Consider the following 26,208-nt stretch of genomic DNA (forward strand, 5'->3'; position numbering starts at 1 on the left):
TATCCCCATTTTGTAGTCAGGCTGAAAGTCTGGTCACTCAGCTTAGGTAAAAGCTACCTGTTAGTCATTCAACCATCTCAGTTTTGAAAATAAAAAGGACAAGGACAGACTATTGCATGTGTCGAAACCACAGTTAATAACTACAATGCAAAAAAAATCAATTACAATTCCACAGCCATGCACAAACAAAAGCCAAACGTATTTTAAAGAAGGGGTAAACAGAGGCTCAAGTCCAACAAGAGTAAGACTCACAGAAACGCTAGTCGCAACTAAAGTTAGAATGTCAGCATCAATGGGAACAGGATAACTCAAAAGTTAGGTATACTTGGGGTTCATTTACATTGTACTATTGTCAAAGATCAATGCTAAGAACATGAATATTGTGGTTTTACATTGACTTCAGCCTTCTCTGCCTAATAATGCTGGAGCCTCACCAAACTACAAATCCCAGAATTTCATAGCATTGGGCCACAGCAGTGAAGTCAAACAGCATTACTTCTAGAGTGTAGATGCATGCCAAGGTAATCTAATGTCGCTACTCCTGCTAGTATTAACAGCTGAACAAAAAAGGCATGTTTACCTTTTCTGATGTGTACCATTGCTATGAAATGCCAAACATGAATACGTGGCTTGAAAGCAGTGCATATAAAAATATCTCTGTGTCTTTTTAGTCCACAAACCAAACATGAGTTATTGTGCAATGCGGCAGCCAAAAAAGTCAATCGAATTGTGAGTTGCCTCAATAGGTGGATGACAGGTATAGGCAAACTTCGGCCCTCCAGGTGTTTTGGACTTCAACTCCCACAATTCCTAACAGCAAGTACTCTGTTAGGAATTGTGGGAGTTGAAATCCAAAACACCGGGAGAGCCGAAGCTTGCCCATGCCTGGTGTATAATATCCAGACTGATGGAAGAATTGGTGCCACTACCACTCATATCTGTTTTGCTGAAAGCAAACCTGGAATACTATGTCCAGAAGAATATTTTTAAGCTGGAAAGTATCTAAAGGTGACCAAGGTGATCAAAGAACTGGAAACCAAGTCATATAAGAAAGTTGGGTACATTTGGCTTGGGAAAGAGAAGACAGATGTCATGTATAAGGCAACAAGCTTGTTTCTGCTGCTCCTGAGATTACAAGAACCAATGAATTCAAATTCCAAAAAGAGGAGATTCCTAAACATTATGAAGACCCTTTTTTTACTGTAAGAGCTGTTCAGATGTGGAATACTATCTTGGAGGGGGGGGGGAATGGTGGACTCTTTGTGTTTGGAGGTGAAATAACATCAAAACAACCTGGGTTACTCACAAAAAAAAAAAAACAAAAAAAAAACCATGAACAAATTAAATGGTGCTCATTGTAAATTAATGTCATTAAAATCCTTCTTGCTCTGTCATTTTAAATAGGTTTAAACACTAGATAGCCTTAGGGTTTAATTTGTTATGTTTTACTAAGAAATGCCAGTCTTCCTCATTGTCAGCTACATAGGCTTTTAGAAAAACAAAAACCACACTACTGTTGAATAGCTTGGAACCTAAAGGTCTCCCTGTTTCTTTCATTTGTTGAAATGTTTGTGGTCGAAAAGAATACTGAGTACATTCCAGATGAATTTCATCCAACCTGGTCCCCCAGATCTGTAATATGTTAGATGACAATGATGCTGGCCAAAGGGTTTGTAGTTCGATTTGACAAGGAGAGCTACACAGCTGGGGGAAAGTGGATCATAAATGTTTTTCCTTCTTGCTGGAAGGAGGATGTTTGCAGCACGTCACCAGCATTATATCATATGCCTCAGGCAAGTGCTATCTATCTATTTGCATAGCTGAGAGTGGGGAGAAGTGAAAAATAAATGAGAGGCATACTTTGGTGGCAGATTGATTTCTGTTTTGCTATACTTTGACAGGCATTTGCTTCAAGCCCTCTTACAGCCCTGGCATGTCTGCTATAAGCAGAATACAGCTGGGATTGACATGATAGATGGAATGAGATTGAGAGATGTGACTATATTATGTATCTAAATCTTGCTCAGAGAATGAAGAGCTATACTAAAAAGATAAGTGTCTTTATCTGCTGGAAGGTTAGTCCCAAGTGCAACTGAATCTAGAACATGACTTCTACGTCTTTGAAAGGCGGTTTCAATTTATTTATAACCTGTTTCAAATATTAACCCACCAATTATGATTCTCAGCAAATAGGAGATAATTTAATATCTGTGATCACAATCAACAAGATTTGGAAATGCATGGCTGGGATGCATTCTCCAATTGTTGAAGGAGCACACTCCCTATTCAATATAATTTGTTGGATTGCTGAAGACTAATTAGATTTGGATGCATCTACCAGTGGTTCTCAACCTGTGGGTCCCCAGGTGTTTTGGCCTTCAACTCCCATAAATCCTAACAGCTGGTAAACTGGCTGGGATTTCTGGGAGTTGTAGGCCAAAACACCTGGAGACCCACAGGTTGAGAACTACTGAAATGAATGCATTTTGGCCCCATTTGAACTGAGTCCCCTTCGGAGTGAAAAGGGCAGCATATAAATGTCATAAATAAATAAATATGGTTCAATGTTATGGGATCCCGGAAGTTGTAGTTTAATGAGGCACCAGTGCTCTTTAGCAGAGAAAGCTAAAGACCTTGTAAAACCACAGTTTGATTTGATAGCACTCAACCATGGCAATTAAAGTGGTGTCTAGCTGCATTCACTCCATAGTTAGATGCATCTTTTGAGTTCATAAATATCACAGGGCCGCACAGCACCCAGTTTCAAGGTACTGAATGCAAAAAAGGGGAGGTACATGAAATATTGTCATTAGGCAAGAAGAAAGGAAAGACTGGAATGAAAAGTGATCCAAATTCATGAATTAAATGAACACAGAGCAAACTGAGGTTTGCTTTGACCAGACAGATATGGTCATGGATTCTAGTTCTGCAAAATATTCTCTGTTAAGTGACATACGTGGAAATAGTAAAAGGATTTAGACAACATAATTGCAGCACAACTGCTTTGTAAGAAAAGGCATGTGTGGAGTTGGTTTCCAAAAAAGTACCAAAACCAAAAAATTGAAACATGAGTTATAAGTAGCAGTACATTGGGAAAAGAATATTATGTCCAGATCAAAACGATAAAAATGTATCAAATCACTTTGGTACAGGACTTGGAAAATTTCATTTTATAGCAAAATGCAAATTCTCAGGACTTTTTTTTTCCGATTCCTATAGAGTTTGTTCAGATTGATATTGAAAATAACTTTCCTATATGGGGTCTTTTTAGAGAATAAATAGTGCCTTTGTAACATGCATAGGCAAACTTCAACTTCCAGAAATTCCAGCCAGCTTACTGGCTGTTAGGAATTGTGGGAGCTGAAGTCCAAAATACCTGGAGGGCTTGCTTTAAAAAGAAATGGAAAAGATTGATCAAATTACACACATATGGGTGAGCTTGCTTCCTATTTTCACATTTTTTCTTAAACCACAAGTGCTCATATATTTAAAAAATGTAGTTATAGAGACATTTCTTACTAGTGTATTATTTATTTATTATTTATTTATTTACTGTATTTGTATACCGCCTTTTTCAGCCAATCGGCAACTCAAGGAGGTTTCCAACAAAACAGTATATATAGTATCAAATACAATATAAACATATAAGCATTAAGCATATTAGCTATAAGATTAGCGATTACAGCAAACACATACAACAAATACATTTGGAAAACAAGCACCGTTTGCTACCTGAATTTCAAGATAGACAACAATGTGATGCAAAAGGTGTGGAGTACAGATTTAATCTCATGTGACTATGTGGCATCTTCACGTGCGACTATGCAACACATATGCAACTGTCTATATATTTCTTATACAGATATTGAATAATGCAAGCAAGACTCTGTTGGAATAGCATTCTTTAAAAGTATTGACCACAGCATTTTTTTCTTTATACCATTTATACACACACAACATAATTTACTGTAATATAGTTGTACAGATTCACCACATTTGATTGTAACAATTCCAGGGTAATTTATAAAAATCCAAGAATACATACAATGAAACACTCTCTCTATAAAACAAAAACTCAGTGTTCAATTCAAGATAACACAAAAATAAGGAAGTTGCTGAAAGCCTGTATTCTGCTCACCATTATATTACATTAGAAAACCTGACAACAGTTGTGCTTGAGGTCCAAACTCAGTACTCACTTCAACTACTAATACAAAATGCAAATATTTATTGAAGATCAAATCAATACTTTGCTTTGTAACTTCTTAAAGAAGTACCAAAATACTGTGCAAATAACTTAAAACACCAGTAATTTCACAGGTAACAGATAATTATAAAAACCAATGAGCACAGCTTGTGAAAGTTATTTTAAACTATAATTCCCACAACTCTCAGCAAACATGGCCAACATATTAGCAGGTTCAGTATGGCAGCTGTTGTCCAAAAATAGCTTTTTCACATTGAGTGTAGACAAGAAGAACTGTCACCAAAAACACACAAGTTTTGAAAACAATTGAATTACACAACTAGGAGGACAGAACTGAATTATATGCCATTTTCTTACCTTTTTTGAGGCTTCAGGGTGGAGAACCTGCCTGATATGAAGTTGCCCATCAGTACAGAGACAGAAGGAAGTACCTACACCGATATTTAGTTCATTGCTCACAGATTGATTAAACTAAAAAGAACAGGCAAAAAAAGAGAGATATACATTTAGAAGGTGAACATATACTTTCAACACTTTCAGTGGGATACACCATCTTTTGAGATGGAGCATTATTTGTGACTGGAAGGAAAGGAAACATTATCCTAAAGACCTCATAAAGTGGCTTTAAAAAAGAAATCCTTAAAAATAAATAAGTAATCTCCACAAACACACAATAGGTAAAGATAAGGTAAAGCTTTCCCCTGACAATAAGTCTAGTTGTGTCCAACGCTGGGTGGTGGTGCTCATTTCCGTTTCTAAGCCGAAGAGCCGGCGTTGTCCGTAGACACCTCCATGATCATGTGGCCAGCATGACTGCATGGAGCACTGTTACCTTCCTGCAGAAGCAGTACCTATTGATCTACTCATATTTGCATGTTTTCGAACTGTTAGGTTGACAGAAGCTGGGGCTGACAACAGGAGCTCACACCACTCCCTGGATTTGAACCTGCAACCTTTCAGTCAACAAGTTCAGCAGCTCAGTGCTTTAACCCACTGCGCCACCAGGGCTCGTTATTATTATTACTATATAATTAGCAGTAATTTGTAGTTTATTTTCCTTAAATGTTATGTTTTGAAATGTAAGGGCTGTTCTAAAGCATTTTCTCAGAAAGTTTAATGTCTTTTCTTATCAATCTGACATTTTATGAAAGGAAGCTAAAATAATGCAGTGAGTCACTTAAGAAAAACTAATGAATAAAGGAAACAAGCCAGATTTAAAAAGTAACTTTTAAAGGCTATTACATAAATCAGGGGAGAACTAGCAGTTAAAATGCAAAGTGTGAGTGCTTGATTAATTTGTCTAGAGGTAACCAGAAACTTTAAAGAGCTGGTTAGGGGCCAAATATATTATACTTGTTTTTTAAGATGGGTTTTTGGGGGAAGGGTGGTGGTAAAATTAACATTGAAGAAACAGAAGAACTGGAGTAGCAAGGTAGAAAGGCAACGAGTTAGCTTTGAAAGAAGAAACCTAGACACCTGAAGAGGAAAATGCAGTAAATAAACTGCACAATCCACCTTTCCGTTAAGCGTGTCTTTCCCAGCAACAAGCAACTTGGGATTCCCCACTTTTAGTTCCAAAGGCAAATCACTATGATAAACTGTTCATTGGTTAACAGAGTCATATTGCAACACATATTAATGATTGTATTGCGTTTACTGCAATATCACCAACACAGTTTTATCAACACAACTGTCATACGCTATTCCTTCTACATCCAGTTTTAATCCAGCTCTACCTCTAGTTATGTTCATTGTGGACATAAACCTGAATGTCTAAGATTGTGTCCCACATATCTGGAAAAGTAGACTACAACCTATGGAAGTGTTTTGCTGCAAAACAGATTAACATGGCTATTTCTCTTAATATACTTCCAAATGTTCTTTAATGACAATGTCTTAACCCCCAACCAGGGAGCCACGGTGGTGCAAATGGGTTAAACCCTTGTGCCGGATGAACTGCTGACCTGAAGGTTGGCAGTTCAAATCCACAAGACGGAGTGAGCTCCCATCTGTCAGCTCCAGCTTCCCATGCAGAGATATGAAAGAAGCATTCCACAGGCATCCCCTGGGCAACGTCTCTGCAAATGACCAATTCTCTCACATCAGAAGCGACTTGCAGTTTCTCAAGTCGCATCTGACACAATAAAAAAAGAAGCCCAACCCACCAGTCTAAATACTGGTGATGATGGGCACTGTAGTACAAAATACAGAGGACCACCAGCTGACCATTCCTGGGAGGGCAAGTGCTACCAATATTGATAAGACTTCTAGACCATTAAAAGTAAATCAGTTGTATACCACATTAACTATTCATACTCCATTTTAAGGAATCCTGGGGTGCTGTAGTGTGATGGGACACACAAATAAAACCAAAGAACATTGAGAAAAGAGGTCATGATCATTAAATAAGATCAATTTGGTAAGTGTACGTTGGGACTCATGGTACCTTAGAAACTCTACTCCGGGAGAGTAGACTTCAATTCCCTTGTATTTTGCATATATACTTTCATTATACACATTGAGTATCTCTTATACAAGATGATTGAGATCAGAAGTATTTCGGATGCTTTTGGATAGCTGTATTTGCATATATGAACATAATTAAATATCTTGGATATGAAACCCAAGTCTAAACATGAAATTCTCTGATGTTTCATTATGCAATGTTATACAGTATAATAGTTTCAATAATTTTAGGTGTGGAACAAAGTTTGTTTTCACTGAACCATCAGAATGCAAAAGTGTCACTATCTCAGCCTCTCCAGTGGATAATTTTGGAGTGTTTGAGATTTTTGAATTCTGGACAAGCAAAACCTTTTAGATGATTATTTGGAAGTTCTGTTTCTAGAACTAGCAAGTAAAAAAACAAAACAACAACCCCAAAACATTAAGGTGGTTATTAGTAGAGGAACCAGCCCAGGGCTTTGAACCAGCTCTATATCCTCATGATCAAAGGTATTTGGAAACAAATTGACCTTTCTCCTCCATAAGCAGATGTGAGGGCTGCCATTGGAGGAAGCTTTCCCATGTGCCCCTGGCACAGTTGTCTATAGGTACATCCACACTGCAGTTTGACACCACTTTAACTGCCATTGTTCACTGCGATGGAATCATGGGAGCTGTGTTTGGTGAAGCACCAGCACTCTTTGGCATGGAAGGCTAAAGATGTTGTAAAATGACAACTCACATGATTCTATAGTATCAAGACACATCAATTAGAGTAGTGTCAAACGGCATTATTTCTACTGTGTAGATGTACTCTGTATGTGACTCAGCATTCCCTGCTCATACACACCCAGCAATTTTGAGCATTTATTACATGCAGTGAAACCCAAACAAACGAAGAGGAATCCTAGGTAGATGCTGAGAATTGTAGTCCGAAAAAGGTGCAATTTCTTTTATTTTTATTTACTAGCTGTACCTGCAACGCATTGCTGTGGCCAACCTTCCCTCTCACTTTCTCTCCTTCTTTCTTTCTCTCCTTCCTTCCCTCCCTTTTTTCTTTCCTTCTCTCCTTCCTTCCTTCCTTCCTTCCTTCTCTTCCACTCCCCTTCCTCCCACCCCTTTTATTTCCCTTCCTCTTTCTCCCCTTTCTTCCTTCTCTACCTATTCTTGGACTGCAACTCTTAGAAGTCCTCCTAATCTATCTCCCTACCCATCTATTTCTATCTAATATATCTTATCTATCTGGAGGATTGCTGGGAGTAGCAGTCCAGGAATAGCGAATTGGAAATATGCAGGGATTAGGATGCTCTCAAAGAAATCCAAGAAGAAGAAAGCTTGCAGCTTGGAAGCAGAGCATTTGGATCATCCTCTTCTCCTAAAAGACCTAGTCTAGGAGATGCTGGGAGCTTTAGTCCAGAAGAGACTGTGGATATGCTATTGTATGTTTTGTATGATGGGGAAGTCTTTTTGCGCACTATAGTGTCTTTTTGCTTTTTTGGCTTTTTAAGTCCCTTCCGGTGTGTTTTTCTGTGTTTTTATGAGTGATGGTCACTCACTGGCCTGATAGGTGTATTGTGTCGAAATTTAGTGTCAATTTGTCCCGTAGTTTTTGAGTTATGTTAACCTCACAAACAAACATTACATAGATTAAAATAGACATACATTTATAAGTGTTTGTTGCATAAAAGGGGTTTCCCCTTGACATTGCATGTTTTTGAACTGCTAGGTTGGCAGAAGCTGGGGCTAACAGCAGGAACTCATCCCGTTCCCCGGATTCAAACTGCCAACCCATTGGTCAGCAAGTTCAACAGCTCAGCAGTTTAACCCACTGCATTAAAAAGGATAGGTTTGTTGCATATAGGACAATATTTTCCAGCTGTTAAGTGTTTCATTAGTACAAATAAGAGCATCATAGGCTCCAAATTAATATCTGCTTCCTCCTTGTCTACAGGCCTATAACATCCCCTATGTGAGTGGTTCTCAACCTATGGGTCCCCAGGTATTTTGCCCACAACTCCTAGAAATCCCAGTTTACCGGTTATTAGGATTTCTGGGAGTTAAAGGCCAAAACATCTGTGGACCTGCTGGTTGAGAACCACTGCCCTATGTGCCTTTTTAGTTTGCTTTTATTTTTATTAAGGTGTTGAAATCACTTGGTGACATTTCAAAGCTGAGTTCAGAAAAGGTAAAGGGGGGGGGGGTAAAAGCGGGCGAGTCCAGGGCCCCTTTACCTGTCTCAGCGCCTGCTCCAGCTGCACAGCCAGGGTCAAGCTGTCTTCGGCAATATTGGTGACTTCTTGGCACTCCTGGGTCAACTCCAACTGATCAGGCCCAATCAGCACTTCGTGAAGATTTCCCACCTCCAGGGAATGAAAGATGGTAAGAATGAGTGTTGAGAAGCAGAAAGGTCAATTCTTCCTCAACTTGCTTTGTATCAATTTCTCCAAAATAAGGCGGATGGCAAACACTCTTTTGTTTTTCACTCTTGCCCTAGAACAGCTTTTCTCAACCTGGGCGGTTGCAATGGGGTATCAGAGGGGTCACCAAACACCACCAGAAAACACAGCATTTTCTGCTGGTCATGGGGATTCTGTGTGGGAAGTTTGACCCAATTCTATCATTGGTGGTGTTTGGAATGCGCTTTGATTATAGATGAACTATAAATCCCAGCAACTACAACTCTCAAATGTCAAGGTCTATTTCCCCTAAACTCCATCAGTGTTCACATTTGGGCATAATGAGTATTCGTGTCAAGTTTGGTCCAGATCCATCATTGTTTGAGTCCACAGTGCTCTCTGGATGTACGTGAACTACAACTCCAAAACTCAAGGTCAATGTCCACCAAACCCTTCCAGCATTTTCTGTTGGTTATGGTAGTTATGTGTGCCAAGTTTAGTTCAATTCCATCATTGGTGGAGTTCTGCGATAGTAGGTTAACTATAAATCCCAGCAACTAAAACTCCCAAATGATAAAATGAATCCACCACACACACCCCAACCCCATCAGTATTCAAATTTTGGCATATCTGGTATTTGTGCCAAATTGTGAATGAAAATACATCTTGCATATCAGTTATTTCCATTACAATTCATAACAGTGGCAAAATTACAGTTATGAAGTAACAACAAAAATAATTTTCTGGTTAGGGATCACCACAAAATGAGGAACTGTATTAAAGGGTCATGGCATTAGGAAGGTTGAGAACCACTGCCCTAGAATCACAGAGTAGGAAGAGACTTCAAGAGGCATCCTCGCAAGTGCGATTGGCAGAGATGAAGGACAGGGCCTTCTCAGTGGTGCCCCCCCCCGGGCTATGGAACTCCCTCTCCAGGGATATTAGATCAGCCCCCTCCCCCCTGACTTTCAAAAAAAAATAAAGACCTGGCTCTTTGAGCAAGTTTTTGAGAATGCAGCAGAAAGATAAGACAGAACTATGAATGATGAACATAGAATGGCCAGACGTTTTTAACAGGAAGACACCGATTATATGCTTTAACCCTTTTTAATATATGTTTTATATTGTAACTAGCCGTTGCTGTGGCCCAGTCTGTTTATATGTGTTTTCTGTGTGTGTATGCGTATATATGTGGTTTTGTGCATGTGTTGTATTTTTTCATATTTTTTGGGCTTTTTAAGTTTCTTCCACTGTGTTTTTCAGTGTTTTATGAGTGATGGCCACTAGTTGGCCTGAGATGTGTATTGTGACCAAATTTGGTGTCAATTCATCCAGTGGTTTTTGAGTTATGTTAATCCCACAAACGAACATTACATTTTTATTTATATAAATGTTGATTGTTTTTAATGTCACTTTTATGAATGCCTGACATCGAATTGTGCCAATCTGTAACTCGCCTTGAGTCACTGCCATACGATTGAGAAAGGCGGGCTATAAATATTGTAAATAAATAAATCAATAAATCCAGGCCCATTCTGTCCTGCAGGATGACACAGTCGAAGCACTCCTGACAGATGCCCATATAGCCTTTAATTAAAAACTTTCAGATAGGGCAGCATATTCCACTGTCAGGAATCTCTTTTTCCTGCAATTTGAATCCATTTATCAATGTCTTATGGTGCATCTAGCACATGCATGGGCCAACTTGGGCCCTCCAGGTGTTTTGGACTCCAACTCCCACCATTCCTAACAGCTTCAGGCCCCTTCCTCTTCCCCCTCAGACGCTTAAGCGGCTGAGGGGGAAAAGGAAAGGGTCTGAGGCTGTTAGGAATGGTGGGAGTTGGAGTCCAAAACACTTGGAGAGCCCAAGTTTTCCCCTGCCTGATGTTAGAGGCTTGCCCTCTCTTCAACGCGACATCCTTTGAAATATGTAAACATGGCTGTTAGGTCCCCTCTCAGCCTTCTTCTCCCAAGCCAAACAAACCCAACTCCCTCAGCCATTCCTCCTAGGGCTTGACTTCCAGCCCTGTCTCCATAACTTCTGATTCAAAGGGTCTCCTCCTCCTCAAGTTGCTTTCCTGTCTGCATTTTGTGTTCAAGGAGAAGCCAACGCCTTCGGTTACAGCTTACTCCGGAGTAGGCACGTCTAATTGAGTTTGTTCTGCCGGGGCCCCGCCCTAAGCAGCGAGGGAGAGTGGCGTAGAAGAAATGGGAGCCAATTCGGAGTCGTTTCCACGTCCAAACCAGAGTCCGAATGGGGTTTTGATTTTAGCCCCAGACGCCTTGGCTGAGGGCTTTTTGCACAGCTCAGTTTCAGCCGAGATGGTTATCCCCAGTTTCGCCTTCTCCAAAGAATGGTTTTGCAACTCTTTCTCTTATCTAGACGAATTAACTCAGTTTGAAACCGCTTTAACTGCAGTGGGTCAATGCTATGGAATTCTAGGATTTAAAGTTAGGTGAAGCACCAACACTCCTTGGCAAATAACGCTCAAGATAAGTATATTTGTTTCCCAAGATTCCATAGAACTGAAACTAAAGTTTAAAGTGGCGTCAAACTGGAGTAATTCTCCAGCATAGACGCACCTCGGATACTATAGAATCCTGGGATCTGTAGTTAGGTGAAGCACCCAATACTCCTTGGCAAATAATGTCAAGACATTGCAAAAGTATATTTGTTTTCCAAGATTCCACAGAACTGAAACTAAAGTTTAAAGTGGCGTCAAACCGGAGTAATTCTCCAGTATAGACGCACCTGGCAAACAACCTCAAGACTTGGTAAAAATGTAGCTATTTTCCAAGATTCCATAACACTGAAACTAAAGTTTAAAGTGGTGTCGAACTGGTGTAATTCTCCAGTATAGACACATCTAAGTCTCACCCCTCCCCCCGCCCCACAAACACACTTTTTATTCCGAAGTCAAACCGCCTCTGAAGTCAATCAAGCAGCTTAAAAATAATTGAACCCACTGGGGAAAAAACTCTTGAAGGAATTGTTCTGGACTAGGACATTGTTCAAAACGTTTACATTTGGAATATACCAGGCATGGGTAAACTTGGGCCCTCCAGGTGTTTTGGACTCCAACTCCTACAATTCGCTGTTAGGAATTGTGGGAGTTGGAGTCCAAAACACCTGGAGGGCCCAAGTTGGCCCATGTCTGGTATATACCCTTAGTAACTTACAATTGCGTAAAACCCTAACACTTTATAATTCTATATTATTATTATTAAATTAAAAAAATGAAGTAGTACTAGCAGTTTATTGTGGAAGGCTTTCATGGCCCAAATCACTGAGTTCTTGTGAGTTTTCCGGGATGTATGGCCATGTTCCAGAAGCATTCTCTCCCGACGTTTCGCCTGCATCTATGGTCAGGAGAGAGTGCTTCTGAAATCCCACCCTGGACGTTCCACAGATATATAAACTCCATTTTCCTAATTTGGCTACTAGTATTTTTAAAACCCTCCAAAACTAGGATAGTAAATAAAGAACAACACCAAAATACAGGGAATTTCAGATAAGAAACAATCAGGGCCAGCTAACACCTCCCAACAAAGGATGCCTCCAGGCAGGAAGCAGCCAGGCTTTGGAACTGCAAGGTCATTCAATGCTCATTGCGACGCTCACACCTGCCTCATATAGACGAGAGATCTTTCTCCCACCGTGGACATAAATCCAATTTTCCTAGTTTCCAACAGACCTCACAACCTCTGAGGATGCCTGCCATAGATGCGGGCGAAACGTCAGGAGAGAATGCTTCTGGAACGTGACCATACAGCCCGGAAAACTCACACCCACCCAGGACTAGCAGGATTTGGCGTTTTCCCCTCAACAGTGTAGTCACACCCTTACAGGCTCAAGCATTCCGATAGTAGAGAAGTGACGTCGAATTAATTCGAGAGAGACTTCTGAGATTTGCAATCATTCGAACCCCTGACAATTAAATTATTCTACTTTAGTGTAATTTAGTAAAATAATATATTATAATTTATATTATTCGTGAATATAAATGGATATATACACAGCCTTCAAATAATCGGTATAGCTATTAGAAGAAGGCATGGGCAAACTTCGGTCCTCCAGGTGTTTTGGACTCCAACTCCCACAATTCCTAACAGCCGGTCTTATGAATATAATGTGGGTTAAATCAAATACAGTAAAATAATAAACTAAAATTAGGAAGATTAGAATAAGCTTTGGGAAGTACTGCAACTTCCAACATCCTCAACTCTGGATGCTGCAATCCCCTCCAGGAACTTTTCCCAAACTTTTCCTATGAATATAATGTGGGCTAAAGCAAAGGTAGGAAGATAATGTCTTAGCCTAGAATAAGCTTCTAGAAATAGTGTAATGTCCAACCTCCACAACTCAAGGGGATTCTGGAAGCTGCAATCCCCTCCAGGAACTTTCCCCAAACGTAGAATATAATGCGGGCTAAAGCAAAGATAGTAATAACAACGTCTTAGCCTAGTATCACACTAGAGAATGAATCCACTTTAAATCCGGTTCCTGCCTCTTGCAGAATGCTGGGGTTTGTAGTTTAGGGAGGAGCCTTTAACAGCCTCACTAAACTACAAACCCAAGAATTCTGCAGGAGCCAGAAACCGGATTTAAAGTGGATTCATTCTCTAGTGAGTGAAGTAGTAGGATAAGCTTTTAGAAGTACTGCAACGTCCAACAATCACAACGCAAGCGGGATTTTGGGAGTTGCAATCCCCTCCAGGAACTTTCCCCAAAGGTGGAGACAGTCCAATCTATGAATATAATGTGAGCTAAAGCAAAGATAGTAAGATAACAACGCCTTATCCTAGGATAAACTTTTAGAAGTACTGCAACTTCCAACAACCACAACTCAAGCAGGGTTCTGGGAGTTGTAGTCCCCTCGAGGAACCTTCCCCAAACGCCTAGTCAGTGCCAAAAGTTACACCAAATATGCTAGCACAGGCATGGGCAAAGTTGGGCTCTCCAGGTGTTTTGGACTCCAACTCCCACCATTCCTAACAGCCTCAGGCTTAAGCGGTTGAGGGGGAAAAGGAAGGGGCCTGAGGCTGTCAGGAATGGTGGGAGTTGGAGTCCAAAACACCTGGAGAGCTCAAGTTTGCCAATGCCTGGTCTAGTTAAGAAACAAGTCCTGGCCAAAACAAACTCCGGAGAGCCCTGCAACTGCAAGTGTCTGGGGGATTTGGGGCGCCGCAGTCCCAAAGTGCCCCCTGCAATCCACCCTGGCGGGGTTACCTTTTTGTTGGCCAGGTCCACCACTCTCCACAGGAGCTGGATGAGCTCCCTCTCGTCGGAGCCCAGCAGAGGGCCCTGAGCCCCGGCGGTGGCCCCGAAGAGGACGACCAGGTAGTCGGGAGACGTGGTCATGCTGGAGGAGGAGAGAAGGAGCCCCAAGCCCACGCGTGGAAGGGGAAGCGACCTTCACCCAGGAGTCGGGAAAGGAGAGAGAGAGAGACCCACCCGAGAGACCCCCCCGGAGCCACCCCTTCCAGCCACCCCAAGAAGCCCTCTCCGCCCTTGGAGGAAAGAGGCGCATGCCCCGCGCGGCCCCTTTTGGGGTTTGGGGGCGAGGTCGAGCCTTAATTGCAGGGGAGCCAATTCCGAGGCAGGCAATGGCTGCTCGGGGCGGGAGGGCGGGGACCTGCCCCTCCCTCTCTCTCCCTCCCCCACGTGGTACAGGTGAGAGCAGGAGAGGCACACCTGAGCCCCACGCCCCATTGGCTCCTGGCTAGAGGGACGTGGCGGCGGGAGGGAGGAAGGAAGAAGGAAGGAAGGAAGAAGCTAAGAGGAAACTTCACTGGGCTTGCTGGAGAGGGTCCTTTCACACATCCCAGAATATCAAGGCAAAAAACCCCCACATTATCTGAGTGTGGACTCAGATAACCCAGTTCAAAGCAGATTCTCTGGGATATAGATCTTTAACTAAATGTTATTTGATTGAATTGTTTCAGGCATTGAATTTTGCCTCAGCTGTAAGCGGCCTTGAGTCCCCTTGGGGTCGAGAAGGGCAGGATATAGATATAGTAAATAAATGAATGGACCTTAGGGAAGGCTGAGCGAAGGAAGAGAGATGCTTTTGAGCTGTGGTGTTGGAGGAAACTTCTGAGAGTGCCTTGGACTGCGAGAAGATCCAACCAGTCCATCCTCCAGGAAATAAAGCCCAACTGCTCATTGGAGGGAAGGATACTAGAGACAAAGTTGAAGTACTTTGGCCACATCATGAGGAGACAGCAAAGCCTAGAGAAGACAATGATGCTGGGGAAGGTGGAAGGCAAAAGGAAGAGGGGCCGACCAAGGGCAAGATGGATGGATAGCATCCTTGAAGTGACTGGACTGACCTTGAAGGAGCTGGGGGTGGTGACGGCTGACAGGGAGCTCTGGCGTGGGCTGGTCCATGAGGTCACGAAGAGTCAGAGACGACTGAACGAATGAACAACAACAACAAATAAATGAATACACTATGGCATCAATGCAGTTTGAGCCCACTTTAACTATTTATTTATCGTCTCAGGAGCGAACAAAAACAGCTGTATTGCATTAAAAACAAACAAACAAACAAAACACAAAGTTTGCAGACTTGGTATTCTATCAAATGTCCTTTGGTAAACCTATCATAGATTTTTCTTGGCAAAATTTGCTCAGAGGGCGCTTTGCCATCTTCTAAGGCTGAGATTATGTGACTTCCCTAAGGTCAGATTTCCATGGTCAAGAGGGAATTCAAACCCTGGTCTCAAGAATCATGGCTCAATGCTCTAACTTTATTTATTTATTAATTTTTATTATGTTAGGAGCGAACCAAACAGTTGTATTGTATTTGGAAACACACACACACACACACAAACTTGGCATTCTATTAAATGTCCTTTGACAGTAGCTGGCCACTTGGAGTGCCTATGTGTTTCTATGAGAAGGTCTTCCATTGTGCATGTGGCAGGGCTCAGGTTGCATTGTAGTAGGTGGTTCTGTGGTTTGCTCTTCTCATAGATTCCACTTTATAGCCCCATTTCTTAAGGTTGGCTCTCCATCTCAAGGTGCCAGAGCGCAGTCTGTTCAGCTCCTTCCAAGTCGCCCAGTTTTCTGTGAGCCCAGAAGGGAGTCTCTCATCTGTTATCAGCCATTGATTGAGGTTCTGGGTTTGAGCCTGCCACTTTTGGACTCTCACTTGCTGAGGTGTTCCAGCGAGTGTCAAAAGATCTTAGAAATGATCTACACTTTAACTGCCATGGCTCAAGGTGATGGAGTCCTGGGCATGGAAGGCAAAAACCTTATAAAACTACATTACTATCTGTTGATGGTATAAGTGCAGGGCAGAAATTGTGATATACATGGTAGAATGATTGCAGTTTGATCCCACTTCAACTGCCATGCTGTTGTTTATTCATTCAGGCACTTCCAACTCTTTGTGATCTCCTAGACCAGCCCATGCCAGAGCTCCCTGCCAGCCATGACCACCTCCAGCTCCTTAAAGGTCAATCCAGTGACTTTAAGGATACCATCCATCCATTTTGCCCTGGTTGGCCCATCTTCCTTTTTCTTTTCATTTTCCCCAGCATAATTGTCTTCTCGAAACTTTCCTGTCTTCTCAAAACTTTCCTGTCTTCTCATGATGTGGCCAAAGTATTTCAACTTTGCCTCTAATATCCTTCCCTCCAGTGAGCAGTTGGGCTTTATTTCCTGGAGGATGGACTGGTTTGACCTTGGGGTGCAAGGCATGGTTTCCTTCACGGTTTTGCTTATGGCATCACTGAGGTGCTCAAATTCCAGCTCCACAACAAGGTAACGATCCTTTGCTGGAATTAACTGCCATAGCTCAAGGCTATGGAGTCCTGAGATTTGTATTTTGGTGAGGCCCTTATATTCTTTGGCAGGGAAGAATATAACTATACCAATACACGCTATGTAACAACATTTTAAAAATCCCTGGTTTGAGAATGTCATTTCCTGTTTAATTGTGTGGTACTTACTTTGAAAGTAATTGTTATACACTAGTAACTTTTTTTGGCTGCCACAAAGTATGCTGAATTAGTTGAGATTCTATGAGAAATTCACTGAAAAACTATAGCAAAGTGTGCTGCAGGATGTCCCGGCAAAAACAGAATTTCTGCAGTTTAATTAACCTTTCCCATGTTTTTATGATACAGCCTATTAGGAAATGACTCAGGGACAAAACTCGTTACATAGTGCAATTTATATCCCACTTATATAATCAATGAAAGTTACATCTACACTGTGATATCCATGCAGTTTGAGCCCACTTTAACTGCCATGGCTCAAGGCTATGGAGTCCTGGAATTTGTAGTTTGGCAAGGTCACTGCACTCTTTGGCAGGGAAAGCAAAATACCTTATAAAACTAAACTCCCTTGGGGGAGATGGAGCGGCGTATAAATAAAGTTTATTATTATTATTATTATTATTATTATTATTATTATTATTATTATTATGTTGGTAGTTTATATCCCACTTATACCATCAACCAAAACTTCATCTATGTACCCTTCCGCACAGCCCTCTATCTCAGAATATCAAGGCAGAAAATCCCACATTATCTGAATGTGGAATCAGATAACCCAGTTCAAAGCAGATAATGTGGGATTTTCTGGCTTGATATTATGGGATATAGGGTTGTGTGGAAGGGCCCTATGTATCCTGTGGAATTAATGCAGTTTGACCCCACTTTAACTGCCATGGTGCAAGGCTCAGAAGTCCTGGGATTTGTAGTTTGGTGAAATCCCGGCATTTATCAGCAAAGTGGGATCAAGACTTTGTACAACTCCAAGGATTCCAGAGCATGAGCCATGAGAGTTAAAATGGAGTCAAACTGCATGAATCCTATAGGGTAGATGCAGCCCTGGTTGATATAAATGGGGTATAAATAATCAACAGCTGATTTATACCCTGTGTTTGGGGCTCAAAGTGTCACATAATTTTTAAAGCAATACAATTAAAAACATACAAAAGGTAAATATTAAAATTAATTCAATTATTAAAACCATATTATTTATATTGATTTGACAGCAAGGCACCATCAACCAGGCGAGCTGAAATAATGTGCATCTCTGATCATTTATTTCACTACCACAAGGACAATCTTGCTTTTCTCCACCCAGGTGTATAGGTTGAATATATCTTACTTGGAAATCTGAAATCCAAAATTGTCTTCAGGGGTGGCTGAGATGGTGCTACTTTTGCTTTTTGTGATGGTTCAGCACACACATACTTTGTTTCATGTGCAACATTATGAAGGTATAGAAGGTGTATGTTGTGTGCTTTCACGTGTTTTCTGTATTGTGGCCATCCTATCATGAGTTTTCTTGGCAAGATTTATGAAAGGATGCTTGTTTTTCTCTGAGTCTGAAAGAATATGACTTGCTCAAGGCTATTTAGTGGGTTTCTATGGCTGAGCAAGTATCTGAACCTATGCTCAAACCACTACACGGTGCTGTCTCTCCAAGGTGTATATGAAACATAAATACATTTCATGTTTAGACTTGGGTCCCATCTTCAAAATATTTCATTATGTAAATGCAAATATTCTGAAATTCAATACACTCCCGGCCCCAAGCATTTTGGATAAGGAATACTTAACCTGTAATAGAAGCAATGATACTTCCAAGCCAGAATATGTTATTGGAGTAGGACTCTGGAAGACCACACACTCTGATCCTCAAAGGAAGGCAAGGGAACACCTTCTTGGAATAAAGCTTTCCAAGAAAACCCTTGAAAAGGGTCAGAGTTGACCAGAAGGCACTTACTAACCAACTATTTTTAGTAATATTAATTACAAAAATATTTACGTGAAGTGATACTAATTACATTGTGCTGCATTATGACAGATTTGACTATTGCTGAATAGAGCCAGAATAATTGAAGGTTCAAAACTCTAGTCAGTTACACCTAGTAAACTGTCAAGCAGATATAATAGGAAAGCATGTCTAAGATAATTTAAGATTTAAGATAATAACAACATTATTTAACGTGTATTTATAGTACAATTGTAGTGTGGATGCTTCCCCCTTTTTTTATTCATCTGTTATTACAGGCATGATCTTGTGAAATATTTATAACAACTTTTAAAAAGTTATTGTCCACACTGTAATATTATTGTGAATATGTGGCTTCAAGTCACCAATGGACTTATAGTGACCCACATAGGGCTTTTCTTAAGCTATGAATAATTCAGAGGTGGTTTTATCAGTTTCTTCCACTGATATATAACTACAGCACCTGGTAGTTATTTGCAGAATCCCATCCAAGTACTACTCAGAGCTGACTCAGATTATCTTCCTAATTCAGATGGAATCTGGTGCCTTTCGAGTATTTTAGATGGGAGAACTGAGGTGTCTATGAAAATAAAAGTTTTGATATTACAATGAGACAAGCTAAGGATGAGTTTTTGTGCAATGCAGCTCAAATACAGTGACACTGGAACTGTGAAGCTGTTGCTAAGCCAGGTTTGGAGCACACATCAGGCTTTTAGCACTGAATGTTTAAGTCTACTGTATACCATGCAGCTGTGGACAAGGCTATATAAGGACCACTGAACCTTGCGCCCAAACATGAATCAAGGAACATGAACAGCACTGTAGACTATTTCAACCAGAAAAGTCAGCCATTGCAGAGCATCTGATGAACCAATCTGGACATAGCATATTATTTAAGAACACAGACATGCTGAATCACTCTAACAACCACCATGTCAGGCTGCACATAGAAGCCACTGAAATCCACTAGCTTGTGGATTTTAAGCAGAGGCTGGATGGCAATCTGTCAGGGATGCTTTGAATGCAATATTCCTGCTTCTTGGCAGGGGGTTGGACTGGATGGCCCATGAGGTCTCTTCCAACTACGATTCTATGATTCTACTACAATGCAACCTGAGCTCCCTGTTGGCCGTCACCACCCCACATGCACAATGGAGGACCTTCTTATAGCAATACCAGAGGCACTCCAAGTGGCCAGCTACTGATCAAAGGACATTTAATAGAATGCCAATTTGCAAACTTAATGTGTGTTTTTGTATAACCCCCCCCCCCACACAAAAAACCAATACAACTGTTTGGTTCGCTCCTGACATGATAAATAAAGTTAGAGCACTGAACAATGATTCTTGAGACCAGGGTTTGAATTCCCTCTTGACCATGGAAATCTGACCTTAGGGAAGTCACACAATCTCAGCCTTAGAAGATGGCAAAGGCAAGCGTTCTCTGAACAAATTTTGCCAAGAAAAATCTATGATAGGTTTACCTTAGGCTCGCTCCAAGTCAGAAGGTAAACAACACCTTATGTTGAGAAGAAAGTGGGCATTGGGTGAGTGCCTGTTTGTACAATCTGCTCTATGGCAAGGCCTCATCATAGAACAGCCTGGCAAAGTTGGGTGTTTTCCAAACTTCTCATATATGTGTGGGCTGGAAATGCATGCTGAAGGTAACCAAAAAAGGAAAAAAAAGTCTAGGTGCAATACAGGTTTTGCTACATTAAATATCAGTTCATTACACAGAAAAAAGAATCCAGCACTCCTTTTCAAGATATACATGAAACATAGTGTGTGCATTTATCAGTCTGTTGTGACATTTGAATGGATCTCTGTCTGGGGTACTTTGATCTGTGTTCCTGCAGGGCCGGAGGTTGGACTGGGGTCTCTTCCAATTGTATGATTCTCCTGGGAAACCTGGCCAGTAAGGCAGGTGGATGCCAGAGCCAAACCAGCGCCCCAGTCGGCAGCCTTGAAGCGCCCGTCAGACTGGGCGATCCGGTTTGGGAGGCGGAGGCTGTGGCCTGAAGGACCCATTGGCAGCACTCCAGATCCAGGCTGGCCCGACTTCAGGAGGGGAGGAGCTTTAATTCCATGAAAGAAAGAAAAGCTCTGCTGCTGCACACCATTCATGAAAAAGGCACAGATCTCTCCTCATTGAAAGGCTTTCGGAATTCGCTCAGCCGGCTAGAGAAGCTTCACTTTTTTTTTCAATTTATTTTCCCCTGCTTCTGTGTAGACGTGTATGGAATTGCATCTCAAACACAATGGGCGTAGAATTATAGAGTTGGACGAGACCACACGGGCCATCCAGTCCAAACTCCTGCTATGAAGGAAAAGAACAAAGCACTCCAGACAGAGGGCTATCCAGCCCCTGTTTCACAGCCTCCAAAGAAGGAGACTCCCATTACATTCTGAGGCAGAGAGTTCCACTGTTGATAAGCTCTCACAGTCAGGAAGTTCTTCCTAATGTTCAGGTGGAATCTACTTTCTGAACCGATTGCTCCATTGAGTCCTAGTCTCCTTTTAAAAAATAAAAACCCTCTTAGTTCCACAACAACCTGTTGTGTTATAGGAGATAAAATTCTCCATCAATTATTATTGGGCTGCAGCTCCCACCAATCCTGACCAAGATAAGCAATGATGAGGACTGAGGGCAGTTGCAACCCAACGTATCAAGTATCCTGCTGTCCCCGTTGAAACAGAAATGTTGATAGACTTCAATCAGGTTTATCGGGACATGAAAGATTTGTAGAGTGACTTTTATTGTTGGATTGCAACTTTTCTATTTAAATGAGGGCTACTTGGGTAACTAGATATATATAGATGGGGGACAGTAATATGCATACCTGTAGACACACAGACACTAAGCAGTTACTATACTCCCAACTCAAGAATGGGAAATAGAATGTTGGTGGACAGGAAAATAAATTTAAAGATGTGCTCAAACTAACCTTAAAAACTGTGGCATAGACACTGATAACTGGGATGTCCTGGCCCTTGAGCTCTCTAATTGGAGGTCAGCTGTGAACAGCAATGCTACGGAATTCAAAGAGGCACAAATGGAAGGCGAAAAGGATAGACATACCAAGAGGAAGGTGTGTCAAACCAACCCTGACCAGAACTGCCTTTTATCTGGAAACCAATGCCCTCACTGTGGAAGAACATGCGGATCAAGAATATGGCTTCACAGTCACCTATGTATCCACCACCAAGACACCACATTAGACATTAGGAAGGCCATCATACTTGGACAACAAAGGATCACCTAAGAAAGTAATATATATATATATATATATATATATATATATATACACACACACACACACACACACACACACATATACACACACACACATATATACACACACACACACACATATATATGCTCTTACACATGATGGATATAAAATAGATATACACACACACACACACATATATATACACTTACACATTCCTGCACAAACACCATGGGATCCTATGTATGTGGTAAATGTCCCCATGGGATGAAAGGTGATGACAGAAAGTGCAAGTCTGAGGACACTGCTGATGTGATGGAAGTTTTCATTGCTGATAATCATAATAGTAAAGGTGAACAGGAAAACAACGAAGGCAACCCGTCACTGAAAGCCAGAGAAGTGAAGTCCTTGCCTGCAATTAAGTATGTTAATGCCAGTAAGGTGCATGGTCGTGTCGCAATTCTGCCATCCATTACAAATTGTGCCAGCAGACTGTGTTTTCCTGGAGTTGTATGCATTGATCGAAAAGCGCCAGATACTAGATACTTCTGTGGTCGATGTCCAACAAATTTTTTCTGGAAATGGGCGGATTTGTACAAGAGCTTCTAGACCAGCTGCTGATGAGATATGGATGGAGGATGATGAGCAACGATTTTAGTGTGACGACTGACCATTATAATTATTGATTGTAATTGCTGTTTTAATGTTTTACTGTCATATGTATTATGATGTTTTATTGATTGTATGTGATATTATGGTTGGAAACCGGTCTGAGTCCCTCAAGAGAGGTGAGAAGACCGGTATACAAAACTGTTAAATAAATAAATAATAATAAATGATGGCCAATGTATATGTGTATGTAAATCTCTAGACAAAAACATACATACTGCATTACAGATACATACATGCATATATACTGGAATACATCTTGAGGATAGGAATATGCATTCCAATATGTGTTTGTTGTGTGTATTTATGTATGTATCTATATCAACACACATACATACTGAAATGTAATATTACATGTAAAATATATAATTATAATATCGTATTATTATTATTAGTATTATATTGTATCACATAATATTATCAATATTACATGTTATATAGTTGCTTTCGTGGTTGTTATTACTTGTTATTACTGGAGCATTGCAACACACCCAAATACCTGGGAGTCACTTTGGACTGTGCTCTTACCTACAAGAAACACTGCCTGAACATCAAGCAAAAAGTGGGCGCTAGAAACAACATCATACGAAAGCTGACTGGCACAACCTGAGGATCACAACCAGACACAGTGAAGACATCTGCCCTTGTGCTATGCTACTCTGCTGCTGAGTATGCATGCCCAGTGTGGAACACATCTCACCACACTAAAACAGTGAATGTGGCTCTTAATGAGACATGCCGCATTATCACGGGGTGTCTGCGCCCTACACCACTGGAGAAATTACACTGCTTAGCCGGTATTGCACCACCTGACATCCGCCGGGAAGTAGCAGCCAATAGTGAAAGGACCAAGGCAGAGACATCTCCAGCTCATCCCGTTTGGGTATCAGCCAGCACGCCAATGACTTAAATCTAGACATAGTTTTCTAAGATCTACAGAGACACTCGCTGGAACACCTCAGGAAGCGAGAGTCCAAAAGTGGCAGGCTGAAACCCAGCACCTCAACCAATGGCTGATACCAAATGAGAGACTCCTTCCTGGGCACACAGAAGACTGGGCGACTTGGAACAGACTGCGCTCTGGCACCACGAGATGCAGAGCCAATCTTAAGAAATGGGGCTACAAAGTGAAATCCACGACGTGAGTGTTGAGAAGAGCAAACCACTGACCACCTGCTGCAATGCAACCTGAACCCTGCCACATGCACAATGGAGGACCTCCTTGCGGCAACACCAGAGGCACTCCAAGGGGCCAGATACTGGTCAAAGGACATTTAACCAGCTACCAAGTTTGCAAAATCTGTGTTTTTCTTCTTCTTTTTAATCTGTGTGTTTGTTTTGCTCTGTTAGAATTGTAATATAATGGTATGGTTGCTGATGACACGATAAATATAAATATATATTACTTGTTCCTGTTAAGAATGGCTGGATAACAACTCCCCGAGCCATTTAATCGCCTCCCTTCGCTTGGCGCATCTCAGACATAAATACAGAGAGTGCAAAGCCCCTTCGCCACCGCAGAAGGGACGCAGAGATGTCACGCATGCGCAGCCCTGCGTTGAAGCAGCGATGGCGAGCATGCGCGGACCTTTCCCTGGCCCCGGAAGCGCTTGTCTCCTCGGCGCGTCCGCCGACGCAAGATGGCGGCGGACACAACAACGGAGCTTCTATTTTTAGACACTTTCAAGCACCAGAGCACGGAGGTAACGGGGGGTCGCGGAGGCATCTCTCCTCTCTTTGGGAGGAAGGGGAGGGCGGCGGGGCCCTGTCAGTGTGGGCTCCCCCTGCCGGGGGTCCTCTTCCTGCGCCTCTCGGGGCGGGGCCAGCGCCCATCCTTCTGCCTCGCTCCTTCAAAGACGAGCAGAGTTTCCCTCCCTCTTGTCTCCTCCTCTTCAATATTTGTGTACAGGCGGGATTTATTTGCAGCATTCTTAGCCTTAGCTCTGAGTCGAGATTACTATTTCAGGATGCATCTCTACCAGGCAGGAGCAAACTTGGGCCTTCCAGGTGTTTTGGACCTCCAACTCCCACAGCCTCAGGCCAGGCATGTAGCCGGGGGGGGGGGGGCTTGAGGAGCTTCAGCCCCCCCGAAATTCTCATGGTGGTTCGCGAAAAGGCCTTACTGGTGCATTATTTAAACTGTTATGTTTATTCATATCATGATCTGATCACCATACTCAATATATCCCATATGCACATTCCAAGCACAAGCTGGAATGTGTCCAGAGGAGAGCGACTAAAATGATAAAAGGTATGGAGAACAAGCCCTATGAGGAGCGGCTTAAGGAGCTGGGCATGTTTAGCCTGAAGAAGAGAAGGCTGAGAGGAGATATGATAGCCATGTATAAATATGTGAGAGGAAGCCACAGGGAGGAGGGGGAAAGCTTGTTTTCTGCTTCCTTGGAGACTAGGATGCAGAACAATGGCTTCAAACTACAAGAGAGGAGATTCCATCTGAACATTAGGAAGAACTTCCTGACTGTGAGAGCCGTTCAGCAGTGGAACTCTCTGCCCCGGAGTGTGGTGGAGGCTCCTTCTTTGGAAGCTTTTAAACAGAGGCTGGATGGTCATCTGTCAGGGGTGATTTGAATGCAATATTCCTGCTTCTTGGCAGGGGGTTGGACTGGATGGCCCATGAGGTCTCTTCCAACTCTATGATTCCACCTACATTTCCTGACAGTGGAATATGCTCCCTGTATCTCGTCTGCCTTGGACCGCGAGAAGATCCAAGCAGTCCATACTTTATTTATTTACTAGCTGTACCCGCCACGCTTTGCTGTGGCCAACCATCCCTCTTTCTCTCCTTCTTTCCCTCCTTCCTTCACTCCCTCTTTCCTTCCTTCCTTCCTTCCCATCTTTCCTTCTCTTCTTCCTTCCTTCTCTATCTCTTTCCTTCCTTTCCCCTTTTTCTTTCTCTTCTGCTGTCTGTTTTCTTCCTTCTCTCTTCCCTTTTTTTCCTTCCCTTCCTCTTTCTGTACATCTTCCCCCCTTCCTTTGCTCCCTCTTTCCTTCCTTCTTTCCCTTTTTTCTTTCCTTCTCTCCTTCCTTCCTTCTCTAACCTTCCTTCCCCCTTTTTCTTTTCCTCCCACTTTCTCCCCTTTCTTCCTTCTCTACCTCTATTTTTCCTTCGTTCTCTCTTTGCTTCCATGCTTCCTTCTCCCTTTCTTTCTTTCTTTCCCTCCCTCCCTCTTTCTTTTCCTTTCCTTTCCTTTCTTTCTTTTTTCTTCCCTTCCCTCCCTTTTCTTCCCTTTTTTCTATATTGTCATTTAGCTTTTCATCATTTAGCTTTTTGGGGCTTTTTAAGTCCCTTCTGCTGTGTTTTTAGTGTTTTATGAGTGAAGGACATACAATGGGTTGTTAGGTGTATTGTGTCCAAATTTGGTGTCAATTTGTCCAGTGGTTTTTGAGTGCTGTTAATCCCACAAACGAACATTACATTTTTATTTATATAGATTTATTTCCAGTATTTCTACCCCGTCCTTCTCAATCCCTGAAGGGGGGACTC

The 26,208-nt window shown here is 41.9% G+C and overlaps 2 protein-coding genes across 5 annotated transcripts in view; one reads left to right on the forward strand and one right to left on the reverse strand.

Annotated features, from left to right (window-relative positions):
* Window positions 1-14,664, reverse strand: part of ESRP1 (epithelial splicing regulatory protein 1) — a 53,857-nt gene extending 39,193 nt beyond the window's left edge. For 2 of the 3 annotated variants that reach the window (XM_060775617.2, XM_067467353.1), the window contains exons 1-3: window positions 14,279-14,663; window positions 8,884-9,012; window positions 4,565-4,678 (exon numbers count right to left, since the gene is read on the reverse strand). In XM_060775617.2, coding sequence (XP_060631600.2) covers window positions 4,565-4,678; window positions 8,884-9,012; window positions 14,279-14,410 — 375 coding nt within the window. In that variant the 5' untranslated portion in view covers window positions 14,411-14,663. Of the gene's footprint in view, window positions 1-4,564; window positions 4,679-8,883; window positions 9,013-14,278 lie in introns of all 3 variants that reach the window. The other variant, XM_067467354.1, reaches the window with a different exon arrangement.
* Window positions 14,665-24,293: 9,629 nt separating this feature from the next.
* The window catches only part of VIRMA (vir like m6A methyltransferase associated), a 32,495-nt gene continuing 30,580 nt past the window's right edge, over window positions 24,294-26,208 (forward strand). For both annotated transcript variants that reach the window (XM_060775615.2, XM_060775616.2), the window contains exon 1: window positions 24,294-24,406. In XM_060775615.2, the coding sequence (XP_060631598.2) occupies window positions 24,344-24,406 (63 nt within the window). In that variant the 5' untranslated portion in view covers window positions 24,294-24,343. The remainder of the gene's footprint in view (window positions 24,407-26,208) is intronic.

Source organism: Anolis sagrei, chromosome 4 (genome assembly GCF_037176765.1).
Source record: "Anolis sagrei isolate rAnoSag1 chromosome 4, rAnoSag1.mat, whole genome shotgun sequence".
NCBI classification, from domain to species: domain Eukaryota; kingdom Metazoa; phylum Chordata; class Lepidosauria; order Squamata; family Dactyloidae; genus Anolis; species Anolis sagrei.